The 13,488-nt window shown below is 37.7% G+C and overlaps 1 protein-coding gene across 1 annotated transcript in view; it reads right to left on the reverse strand.

Moving 5' to 3' along the window:
• The window catches only part of TTLL7 (tubulin tyrosine ligase-like family, member 7), a 216,356-nt gene that overhangs the window by 19,563 nt on the left and 183,305 nt on the right, over nt 1–13,488 (reverse strand). Inside the window, exon 19 of the mRNA XM_006898356.1 lies at nt 4,818–4,991. Coding sequence (XP_006898418.1) covers nt 4,818–4,991 — 174 coding nt within the window. The remainder of the gene's footprint in view (nt 1–4,817; nt 4,992–13,488) is intronic.

Below are 13,488 nucleotides of genomic sequence, written 5' to 3' on the forward strand. Positions count from 1 at the left end.
TTCTGTTAAATTTTGCTAGTCTTACTGGAGTGAGATGATATCTCATGGTTGTCTTGATTTGCATCTCTCCCAGGGCTAGGGATTTTGAACATTTCTTCATGTTCTTGTAGGTTTTCAGAGGCTGTAAATATCACACAGAAAGATACTGCCTGTCTTTTTCCTGCAGAGCAGGTAGTGGATTCGGACAGTCTCGCTTTGCATTAACCACACACTTCCTTAACCTACTAGGCCACCTGCCTCTCATAAGTTTATTAGTTTTTTGAAAAACCAAGGTTTGGCTGTCTTCATGTCTTAGTTTCATGAATTTCTACTCTCAGTTTTCCCCCCTGTATTCTTTGGGTGTACTATGTTATAATTTTCTTACTTTTAAAATGGTTGCTCACTTAAATTTTGCCTTTTCTCCTTAATAAATTCATTTAAACCCTATAATATGGACTTAGCTATAGTCACAATGTTTAAAAATATTAAAATAATATAAAACATAATATTGTTGTCATAATTTAATTCAAAATGTCTGTTAATTATGAGTCAAGTGTATTTCTTAATTTTACAAAGTATAAATTCTCTAAGTCTTGTCATTATCTTCTAGCTTACTAGAAATATGGTTAGAAAAAAGATATCATATGATCATAATGGATATTTGTTTAAACATATCTCATTATTCCACCATGGTTGATTTCTTTAATGTTCCTAATGTACTTAGTGTATCATATTCTGACCTTCTTGAAGTCACCTGTATATATGAAAATTAGTTAAGCCTGTTAATTGAATTGAGATTTTTCTGAATTTTTTATTTTTTTTCTGAAATTTATTTCTGAAATACGTTGATTAAATCTCCCACTTATTGCAAATTTGTCTATTTCCCCTAGCAGTTCTGCCAACTTTTGCTTTGCAAAACATATGAAATCTTGTTTGTGAGGACATTTATCAAGGCTCCCACCTTAGCAGGCTATACAGACTGTAACTTTTTACCCATAGAAAAAGGTAGCTGTCAAAAACACTATTCAAACTAATGAGTAAACACTCTCTGATTGTCATCAAGTACACGTTTCGGAATTTTGTCTATCTTTTCAGGTTGTCATCATAGAAATTTGTTCAAATTAGTGCTCTATTAACTGAAAGTAGAAGTGCTAATTCTGAAACTTTAAAACAATGTCTTCAGTTACAGAATCCCTTCTGAAATGAGTTTATGTGGAAGCTAAGTATACACAGAAAACACAGAGACATCAAGCATAAAATTTCATGCAGCTCACCAAGAATTCTGGTGTTTATTTATTCATATATGTCTGTTGTTGTGCACCACAGAAAAGGAACTGACCCATAGCCCATCCTCTAATGGGTTTTCAAAGGCAGTTAATTGCATGAGAGGAGACTGCCATCTTCATGTGGAGCGGCTGGTGGCCTCAAACTGGGTGCCTTCAGAATTGCAGCACTGCTTTTATATATTTTCTGAGACTGCAAGATTGAAGGCCACTTTTTCCATATATCAGGTGCTGTAAACTCTTTAGAGTCTCTTAAGATGCAGCCCACAGATCTTAGGCCAACACAAACATGCTCCATAAAGCTGACTGATAGTGACCTCTATTTTCTTCTCTTTCAATTTTACAGATAGATTAGTCAACTTGTATTTCCTGGTTTCTATGTATTTTAGGTATCCCTCAAGAATCTCATTATTAGTAAATCTTAAATTGACTCCTATAAATAAAGTGAAATGCCACAGATTTCCTTATCTGAGAGGGGAAGCAGGTACGGCCACTTTGTCCATGTTTTAAATTAAAGTGACCTTGGCTTTTATTTCATACTTATTCTCAGGAAACATTTCTTTCTCCACTCTCTCGAGTTCCCACAGAGAACTTTGACTGGTATAGACTTCCTGAGCTATTAGGTAAAAGCAAGTTACCTATTTTGTTGCATTAAAAGAAGGAGCCACGATGATTACTTGAGACCCTTTCCCTCTTGGGGTCTAACTGCAGACATGAAGTGCTTTGGTGGTATAGTAGGCCATGTGTTGTATGTGAACCAAAAGACCAGATGTCTCTTTCAGTTCAAATCCTCCAGTGGATCAAGGGGATAAATATAGGCAATCTTCTCCTACTAAGATTCACTGTCTTGAAAATCCAATAGAGGGTTGGTATAAGTCAGAATTGACCAATGCTAGTAAATGAGATCTGCTAGGATATTATATTCAGTTTAAAAACCATAAAATCATTTTTCATTTTTACTTTTTAAAATTTTATATTGGCTTGCTCACAAAGTTCATATACATCGTGTTTCACACTATTCTTCATTCATATTGTGTGTCATAAAATCGTTCCCATGCTTTATGTTTTATAAAATCAATCACCATTGGACCTTGTCTGTAATTACATTGTCTTTTCAGGTCTCCTCTGGATCCTTCCAATTTCCTTCACCTCCTCTCTCCTTCCACCAAACTGTGCAACCTTGTGCTTTTATCCCTACTTATCCTCACCCCTCCACTTCCACTGAGTGAACTAACTCTGTCTCATTAGGACAAATACTGCATAAGACCATTATTATAAAAGTAGAAGGCTAACTAGTCAATTGAAGGATGATGATGATGTAAGAAAATAAAGCAAAGAAAGTAGTAGAGTAAGGGAAAACACAGGTCCAAAAGAAGACACTTCATCCAGAAGGTAAGAGTTGAGCAAATACTTGATGGAGGTGAGGGACTGTACCAAGAGGATATTTTGGGGAGAGAATTCCAGGCTGAGGGTCAGCTGAGCAGAAGTCCTATGGAAATGTCTACCAGCATGCTTAATAAACACCAAGGCAGCTAGTGGGACTGGAGTAGAATGAACCAAGGACATGAGTGGTTAGAATGGCTCTGGGGATCAGAATTTGTAGGACTTTCTTAAATGTTATCTTTTGTTCTGTTTAAAATTAAAAGTCAATTAAGAATTTGGAGAAGATAATACATAATATGCCCCAGGTTTTAAAAGGGTTAGTCTGGCTGGTGGAGAACAAAGGTGGAGGCAAAGAGATCTGATCTGATGCTACTGCCACCTGTCACCTGGCAGATGATTATGGCTTTGACTTGACTGGGAGCTGCGGAGGTCTGAGTTGTAATTTGCTATTGTGTTAACTCTGATTTATGATAACTCTTGTACAGAACTTCACTACTCTGTAGGATTAGTGAAATAGGGGAGACCCTCAACAAGATGAATTGACACAATGATGAGAGCAATGGACTCAAGTGTATCGATGGCGCAGAATTGGACAGCGTTCAGATCTGTTGTTCACAGAGTTACTATGAGTAATACTCAACTCTGACAACAGATGACAACAAACAACAGCAACCCTGGTGAACAGCGTTAAGACAGGCTTTGAGGGAGGAGTGGCATCCATTTCCTAATCAACATGCCTCTGGAAACTTGATAAACTTAGAGAAATGACAGTAGTTATAAAACAGGGTTCAGGTTTTTTGTTCATAGGGTCGCTATGAGTCATGCTTGACTCGATGGCACTTAACAACAACTAGTAAAGCTATTCTTATTTGCCCTTCTGCCAATGCTAAAATAACTAGATCTCTCAGGCAGTAATACCAGGAGGTCTGGGTGTGGTCAACACTGCTGCTGATTGAGGGAGTAAATTTAATTTCAAAGTTCAGAACTTTGAAATTTTTGAAATATTTTCATGACTCACCTCAATTTCAGGTCTGTTGTTGTGTACCATCAAGTCAGAACTAACCCATATCTGACCCTCTAGTGGCTTGTCAGAGGCAATAAATTGCATGGGAGGAGACTGGGTATTTTTCCTGCAGAGCTGCTGGAGGATTTTACGACATACCTTTGCTTTGGGAGCACAATTCATTACTACTGAGCCACCAGAGGTCTCTATCCCATATCTAGCAATCATTAATGAGGCTACATTTCAAAGGCTATCTGCTTGACTTCTGAATGTCTGTCTCAGAGGGGCCAAGACATAGGAAGGAAAGAACAGTTTGCTAAATAATTTACATAGCCTCACCAAAGTTCTTATAAGAACTTAACAATACCGGGCCAATATTGGCATTTGTCCAGAACTCAAGATTCAAAAGTCCAGAATCATAGTTCTTCTGACCACTAAGAGGAGAAGAAAATGTAAAAAAAAAATAAATAAAAATAAAAAATTAAAAAATGTCCTGAAAAAAAAAAAGTTACTCCTTCCTTAAGAGCAAAAGGAAGCATCTTATTTACCAATCCCCAAAACCTTTCACAGTCCTTTAACAGCAGTTGGCTGTGAAAGCTGGACTTTCAGGGCTCCCATTAAAGAAACTGAAATGATCCTTCCTATTGTCAAATGGAAACTCTTCTTGCCCGTGATCCTAAGTATCAACCCTTGAAAGGGAAGGTTCTTCATTTACATGCTTTGATATCTCCCCTTCTTTAAAGAATATGGAAATAGTAATGAAAGTGATATATTTTTAGCCCAGATCTCTTTCAATCAGAATATTACAAACAGAGAATATAAATTGATATGCACATATTTTAAGTCTTACCATTAATTTGACCTCTAACATCATTATGACTAATCAGTTCGATTTCTAAGAGGAGAGTTAAAATAGGTTCAAGTTCCTGCAACCATAAAACAACATTCAAGAGGAAAAGAGATCTTTCAATAATTTGTGAAAAATATTCTGAACCACTTAAAGTCAAGATTGTGCTAATTAACAATATTTTGCAGTTAACAGTATATATGAATTTTCAGTCATTGACTCTTCTTCAAATTGTGTGTGCAAAAAAGAAACTCTCAATTTCAATGGCAATGTGGCATTACTTTATATGGACTCATAGGTGATAGGAAATATAAATAAGTACCTGGAATTACCCCAGTCAGGACCTAGGCCTGACAATGATCCTCTCGTTTCAGTTGCATATTTGTAAACCACCAGCAGGCACTGTTTACAAAGTTCAACAAGACGCTGGCAACACTGGAGCTGCAAAGGAGACACCACCTCCGGGCTTTTGCTGAATATACTCTCCCAAGAGGATCTGTTGGCATGGAAACAGACATGACCTCATATTTGTGTTGAAAATGGCAGCCAGTTCTATCACTTAGTTAGCAACAAACCAACAAGGGAAAGTAGAAATGGCTTTATGCATTTGAAATTAATTGTGAATGGTTGAAAGGTACATGATTAATGCAGATTGGGAAATTTTTATATTAAAAAAACCACATGTAATTTATCTATTATTTGTTTTTAAAAAACCTTTAATGATGCCAACTGTGAATAGCTAAAAGAATAGATTTCAAATACATTCTAAAACATGGCGATACTCTAAAACATATTTACTTTAAAATGAGCTCTCTTTGTCATGAGTTAGGAATCATAAGAATGTAAATTTTCTAGTAAATTATATTTAGCTTGTATCAGTAATAATCCTATAAAAATAACGGGAAAGTTGCTGCAACTTAATTTGTGGCTTCACTGGTTTAGAGGAATTTACATCAACCTGTTAAGTTTGACCATCTATTTTAAAACACTTTAAGATAATTAAGCCTATGATATTTATAGAGTGCATGGTTTATTATACACTACAAATCATGCTCCAGAAAAACAAAAACAATGTTCTTTAGTCTAAGCTGTAGCACATTTTTCTCTCTCTATCCTTTTATTTCTTTCTAAATACAAATGTGTATATGTGTGTATCATTAAAATGTGAATATATTTTATATCTATATATCTACATACATACATATGTGTGTGTGTATGTGTGGTAGTACATTCTCTCTATATATAGACTGATAATAAAAACATTTATAAATATATTTACACTCATGGACCACATCAAGAAGTTCATCACCACCTTTATCACAGCCACAAGAAATAAAGACACACACACTAGAAAGACTTATTTCCTAAATATAAATGAAGCTCATTTTAACCCTCAAGGGGTAAGACTAGTTTAAGACTTGGTGATGGTTCAAGTTTCATTTTATATAAACCAAGGCTCTCAATCTTCAGAGAGAAAAGAGTAGATTTTGAGAAATTAAAAAGATTAAGAAAAATACTTGCATAAAGAAATATAATTCCCAAGGGGAAATTTAAAGTCTTAATTTTTAATCTTCTATGGGATATTTAATAGCTTTGGAATTTTTGTCAAAACTTTAGAAACCCAGGCAGGAATTATTTTTAGGAAGGCTACTATTTATTCTGAAAAGACAGCATGTAATCAGTGAATAAAAAGCTTTTCTTGAACAGAATAATGGAAAAATGAGTAGACTGGAAAAAAAAGGAAAGAAATTACATATTATTGTGTGTTTGAGTATGTGTACCTAGAGAGTATTATAATTACCACAACATGACTTCTAACACACTCTTTAGGCAGCTGTGTTCAGAAGGCAAAATTCACCTATGTATAAGTACACACAGAGAATGTCATGTGCTGACTTTCTGCCTAGCACATTTTCTCATCTCTCCACAGAGATTTTGACTATCTACAAAAGACTATTTCCATCCCCCTTAGTTTGGATACATTTACTTTATGTTTTAGAATCTTTATTAGCTATGAATATCTACTATGAGGTCACAAAGATCAAGGTACTATCAAAACAATGAATAAGGACGACAGAAGAATTGAAGCCTTTTAGTCATGGTGTTGGAGAAGAGTGCGGATTATCCCTCGAACGACCAAAAGAACAGATAATATCATAAAGAAGATGTGACCAAAGTGCTCTTCGTAGGCAAAGATGATGAAGCTTCATCTCACATACATGTTGCTAGGAGAGATGATTCCTTGGAAAGGGACATCATGCTTGGAAAGGTGGAGGGACAGCAAAGGAGATAAGAGCCTCAACTACCTGGGTCGACACAGTGATTGCAGTAATGAGCCTGAGCATGTCAGATTGTGAGAATTACACAGGATAGGAAGAGGGTCAGATCTGCGGTTCATAGGGTTGCTATGAGTCATACTTGACTCGATATTACCTAACAACAACATCAGGTCACTGGCACTTGGTAATTTCTCTTTATTTAATTTGTAGAATAACTACAGAAAAAACCAAATGCTACAATAAAAGAAAGAGAAAATTGCTTCTTTTATCATACTTTAACTTAATAAAAATGGAGTTCTGGTAGCCTAGTGGTAAGGTGCTGCACTGTCACACTAAAGTCGGGTGGTTCAAACCTACCAGCAGGTCTGCAGAACAGGTAGGAGCAGTCTCTTCTGATGCAATTTACTGCCTTTTGAAAACTCACTGGTGGGTTAGCTATGAGTCAGCTTTGACTTGGCAGTACACACAACAACAATTCAATACACCTTTCTGAACTCTGGCACGCTTGTGGCATAGTCCATAGGCAGTTGCACCTCTCTAGTGGCTTAGATCGACAAGGGCTCTGAGGGATTAAGATGGGCAATCTCCTTTTAGGCAACTGACAGTCTCAGAAAACCAATGGAGGGGCAGCTACTCTTCTGTTCTGAGACAAAGGCAGTAAGTAAGTGTTACATGGGTTATAAAATAGCTGGCTTGGACTTTTTGTTTTCTCATCATTTCTTAAATATTTAAAATAAATTTATGAATCAAGATCCTAAAGAAGAATTGCATTGGGAAAATCTGCTATCAGAAACCTCTCCAGAGTACAATGATGTCAGTCTAGAGACTAAAGTGTGTCTCATCCAGGCCATGGTCTTCGCGATGACTTCCTATGCGTCAGAGAGCTGGACAATGACTAAAGATGACAAAAGAAGAATTAATGTCTTTGAACTGTGGTGCTGGTGAAGAGTCTTAAACATACAATGGACCACCAAAACAACACATAAGTCTGTCATGGAGAGGGTGAAATCAAGTTTCTCCTTGGAGGCTAGGATTTGAAGCTTTGTCTCACATACTTTGTGCATGTGGTAGGTGGGACCAGTTCTTGGAGAAAGTCATCATGCTCAGAGGAATAGAGTGACAGCTCAGGAGAGGAAGAAATTATATGAGAGAGACTGATACAGTAACTGGGGCAATGGTGGTTGGTGTGTCAGAATCTGACTCAGGACAGGGCAGACTTCAGAGCTGCTGAACATAGATAGGATTGCTATGGGTCACAACATCACACAACAACATGCTCACTACCACTGGTCAAAGACTACCTTCTACTTGAATAATCCATATCTAAGAGTCAGCATACCCAAAATCCTAAAGCAAAAAGAAAATGAGAAGGACCTGCTTTGTTTGGAGCTAGGTCAAGGTCACCTCCTTCTAACAAGTAAGAGTATTCTTCAAACTGAATCTATTGGGTTTGTTTCCCACCTCTCATGTGCCATCTAGCATAGCTAAATGGATAATAAATGCCTCTACATTATTACAGTATCTTTAGTTACAAACTACCAACACAAAAGAGGACTAGTGAAGGGACATAAAAATAGTGACAAATACTAGTGGCTTCAGCAGAAATATATTGTTTTCTCTGCTTACATTATAAATCTAACTTCCAGTGAAAAAGGAAAACCAAAATACATGAGCTTGAAATATTCAGAAAAATAGAAATTTAAATTACAAGGTAAAAGGTAAGATAGAGCAATGAATACCTCTAACAACAAAGAAGCTATTAAAGAAATCTAGAATCTTGAAAAGCCTCATATTATCCTGTAATCCTGTATTTTTCACCTACTTTCTCATAAACATTTAATAAGATAGTTATCTACAGAGAAAAACAATCTCACTCCTTTGTCCTTCTTTACCACTGAGGGTAAAGTAGCCAAAAGGAAAACAGAGGTAAAAATATTCTGAGTCAAAAACCAATGAAATAAAACTAAGGACTATTGAGCTGGTTAATACTAATGACAATACATTCAACTGATGATTATATTAGAACAGTGGCATTTACATGACTTGAAGTAGTCTATATGTTTGCATACATTTTCAAGTAGGCATAATTCCCTCTAGGAGAAGACTGCTGCATGAGAATACTTCTTAAAAGTTCTTGTTGCCCTGAAGAAACTTCAAAGTAGGAGAGATAAAAAATAAAACCAAAGCTTTCACACAACATAATTCCACCAGGAAACATTTTTTCTTATTTGGGATTACATATCAAGGTTTTGAGTACATACAGAATTTTCCAAATTATACATTCCTCCTGCCTCCTTTTTACCCAGAAAATTTCTATTCTTTTTTTTTTAAACTATTCTTCTTTCAAACCTCAGTTTATTGATTATTTCCCATGAGGAGAAATGTGGCATCAGGATTAGAGGTAGACTTATCAAAAACCCGTGTTATGCAGATGACACAACCCTGCTTGCTGAAACTGAGGAGGACCTGAAATGCTTGCTGTAGAAGGTCAAGGACTGCAAGCTTTAATATAGATTGAAGCTCAATATCAAGAAAACAAAGATTCTCACCACTTGGACGCTTAGCAGCATTATGATAGATGGTAAAGAGACAGAGATTGTTAACAGCTTCAGTTTGCTTGGCTCTACAATCAACACTCTTGGTACCAAAAGCCAGGAAATCAAAAGACAAATTGCACTGAGAAAGGTGGCTGTCAGAGACTTCTATAAAGTACTGAAGAGCAACGATGTAAGTCTGGAAACTAAAGTTCACCTGATACAGGCCATGATCTTTGCAATTACTTGTGATGCATCGGAAAGCTGGACAATGACTAGGGATGACAGGAGAATTGATGTCTTTGAATTGATGCTGGAGAAGAGTACTGAATATATCATGGACTGCTAAGAAAACAAGTTCATCCTGGAGAGGGTGAAGTCAGACTGATCCTTGCAGGTAAGGATTCTGAACTTCATCTGACACTTTGAACATGTTGCAAGGTGGGATCAGTCCTTGGAGAGGGATGTCATGCTTGGGAGGGTGGAGGGACAGCACAAGAGAAGAGGACCCTTGATGAGATGGATTGATTCAGTAATTGGGGTAATAGGAGTAGGTGTATTAGAGACAGTAAGATTGGCACAGGATAGAACAGCATTTAGGGCTGTTGTACATAGGGTCGCTATGAGTGGTAGGCGACTCAATGGCACATAATAACTGCCACCATCACTACCGTTCTTGAGCCCTCAAGACTGAGATGTAGGTGCTCCAACACTCGATATTAATCCTATCCCAGTGATATATGATAGATACTTTTGTTCATGAAAATTACAAGAGCAGTTCTGTTGGTGTTGTTCAGTGCTGTCGAGTCGTTTGCGACTCATAGTGACCCTATGTACAACAGCCCTAAACCCTGCTCTATCCTGTGCCAATCTCATTACCTCTGACACACTCATCCCGATTACCCCAGTCACTGAATCAATCCACCTCATAGAGGGTCTTCCCCTCCTGCGCTGTCCCTCTACTCTACCCAGCATGATGTCCCTCTCTAAAGACCTTCTCTCCTTACAACATGTCCAAAGTATGTCAGACGAAGCCCCAGAATCCTTGCTTCCAAGGAATAGCCTGGTTTAACCCTCTCTAGGATTAATCGGTTTGTTTTCTTGGCAGTCCATGGTACATTCAATACTCTTCTCCAGCACCACAGCTCAAAGGCTTCAATTCTCCTTCTATCCTCCCTAGTCATTGTCCAACTCTCTGATGTATAACAAGTGATTGCAAAAACTGTGGCCTTTATCAGGCGCACCTTAGTCTCCAGAGAGACATCATTGCTCTTGAGTACTTTAGAGAGGTCCCTAACTGCAGACTTTCCCATCGTAATACGTTTTTTTATTTCCTGGCTACTGGTGCCAAGAGTGTTGACTGTGGAGCCAAGCAAACTGAAGCTGTGAACAATCTCAATCTCTTCACCATCCATCCTGATGCTACCGATTGGTCCAGTGGCGAGAATTTTTGTCTTCTTGACATTGAGCCTCAGTCCATAGTGAAGGCTGCAGTCCTTGACCCTCTGCAGTAAGTGCATGAGGTCCTCCTCAGTTTCAGCTAGCAGGGTTGTGTCATCTGCATAAGGCAGATTGTTGATTGATCGGCCACCAATCCTAACGCCACGCTTCTCCTCATAGAGCCCAGCCTCTTGGATAATCTGCTCTGCATACAGGTTGAAAAGGTATGGAGATAGGATGCATGACTGGCGTATGCCCTTCCCAATTTTGAACCAGGCAGTGTTGCCCTGCTCTGTTCTGACAACTGCTTCTTGGTCCAAGTATAGGTTTCGCATTAGCACGATTAAATGTTCTGGGATTCCCATTCTTCTCAGAGTCAGCCACAGTTTGTTATGATCCACGCAGTCAAATGCCTTTGCATAATCAATGAAACACAGATAGACATAGAATGTGGGGTCTGGTAACACTGCCAGGAGATACATGCAACAAAAATGTCACTTTAACAAGTTAGAAAAGGTAAAGACATCAAAAGAGTGTTTTCTATTTGATGTGTTAGTAAAATCTGTGGCTCAATTCTAGGAAAATATTTTACAAAGATCTTCATTACTTAAAGGTACACAGGTGGGGAAATTTTTGTTTATTATTGGGGATGTGACAGGCAGAGGAAAGAAATAAGCTGATCCAGGGTTACAGGAATTCTCTATTTCCTGAACTATAATTTAACTCTTTAAAATAGCTACATTTTATATTCTCACAGAACAGGGGTAAGATATTTCATTGTGACCAGGTTTCAAACAAGTACACAATAACATAAATGATCCAATGGACAAAGTAATACTAGTCTAACTCAGAAGCCCTGGTATAGTAGTAGGTTAAGTTTTAGGCTGCTAACTTAAGATGGAGGTTCAAATCCATCTACTGATCCATAAAAGAAAAATGAGAAGACAATATGCTCCTTTTAAGATTTACTTACTCAGAAACATGACAGAGGGTTCAGAATTTACTCAGTCAAAAGCACTGGGGTTTATGTTTGAGTTTTATTCTGTGCCAGAATGAAGTTACAGCAGTATGTGTAAATGAGGCAACTGAGGCAATCTTAAAAAGTAATTTTTAAATAAAATTAAACTAAAAATCTAGTATCAAACTCACTTCTACAAACCAATTTTTCAAAGACATGGACAGAGAATGAAGATAAAATTGGACTCAAAGCAACTCTTGTTCTTGTCCTAGAGAGGGTGAAGCCCGAATGCTCCTTGGAGTCAAAGATTCTGAAGCTTATCTGACATAGTTTGGGCATGTTGCAAGGAGGGGCTGGTCCTTGAAAGGGACATCATGTTTGGGAGACTGGAGGGACGGCACAGGAGAGAAAGACCTTTGATGAGATAGATTGGTTCTGTAATTGGGGTGGTGGGAATAAGTGTGTCGGAGACAGTGAGGTTGGCCCAGGATAGAGCAGTGTTTAGGACTCTTGTACATAGGGTTGCTATGAGTCTCTAGCGACTCAACAGCAAATAACAACAACAACAACAACAGAAGAACTTGGACAAATTATACCTTTATTTAATGTTTTAAGTGCCAAGTCCATACAATGAGGAAATTAATCATAGTTTATTTAATATTTTTGTGAAGATTATAAGAATATTTAATCATTCAACTACTAGAAAAGATTATTGAAGGTTTTAGTAAGTCCTTAATAAATGATGTATTTCCACAAACAGAAACAGCCCTGGATGTGCTGAGCTGAGCAAGTTGTGTCAAGAAATCGAGAGGACAATTTCCTGACCAATTGACTGGAAGAGATCCATATTTATTCACCTTCCAAAAAAAGGAAAAAGAGGAGAACCAACAAGAAGTATGGATATTATATAATAATATCACTAATATCACACACAAGCAAAATCTTGCTGGAGATTATCCACAAACTACTAGAATAGAACATCTATAAAGAACTACTAGAAATACAAGCTGAGTTAGAAGAGGGCATGCAATAGACATTATAACTAATGTCAGATGAATCTTGGCTGAAAGTAGAGCATACCAGCAGAATGTCTGTTTGTGCTTCATTGACTATGCAAAGACATTTATTGTGAGGATCACAAAAATTGTTATTAACATTGATAAGAATGGGAATCCCAGAACACTTGATTGTGTTTATGCAAAATCTATGCTTAGACCAGGAAATACCCATCAGAACAGAGCAGGGAAATATTGTATGGTTCAAAATCAAGAAAAATATGTTAGGGATGTATCCTTTCTGCATTTGTGGAACAGATTATTCAGGAGGCTGGACTTTATGAGAAGGAATGTGGCATCAGGATTGAAGGAAGAGTCATCAACAACCTGCGTTATGCAGATGACACCACCTTGCTTGCCAAAAGTGACGAGAACCTGTGTTTGCTGTAGAAAGTCAAGGACTGCAGTCTCCAACATGGATTGAAGCTCAACATCAAATCAAAGATTCTCTTCACTGGGACAATTGGCAGCACCATAATGTTGTTGTTATGTGACATCGAGTTGCTTGCGACTCATAGCAACCCTATGTACAACAGCCCTAAACCCTGTTTTATCCTGCGCCAATCACACTGCCTGACACACCCATCCCAATTACCCCAGTCACAGAATCAATCCATCTCATAGAGGGTCGTCCCCTCCTGCGCTGTCCATCCACTCTCCCAAGCATGATGTCCCTCTCCAAGGACCAGTCCCTCCTTACAACACGTCCAAAGTATGTCAGATGAAG

Source organism: Elephantulus edwardii, unplaced genomic scaffold (assembly GCF_000299155.1).
Source record: "Elephantulus edwardii isolate Elephantulus edwardi_28Jun2011 unplaced genomic scaffold, EleEdw1.0 scaffold00227, whole genome shotgun sequence".
Lineage (NCBI taxonomy): Eukaryota > Metazoa > Chordata > Mammalia > Macroscelidea > Macroscelididae > Elephantulus > Elephantulus edwardii.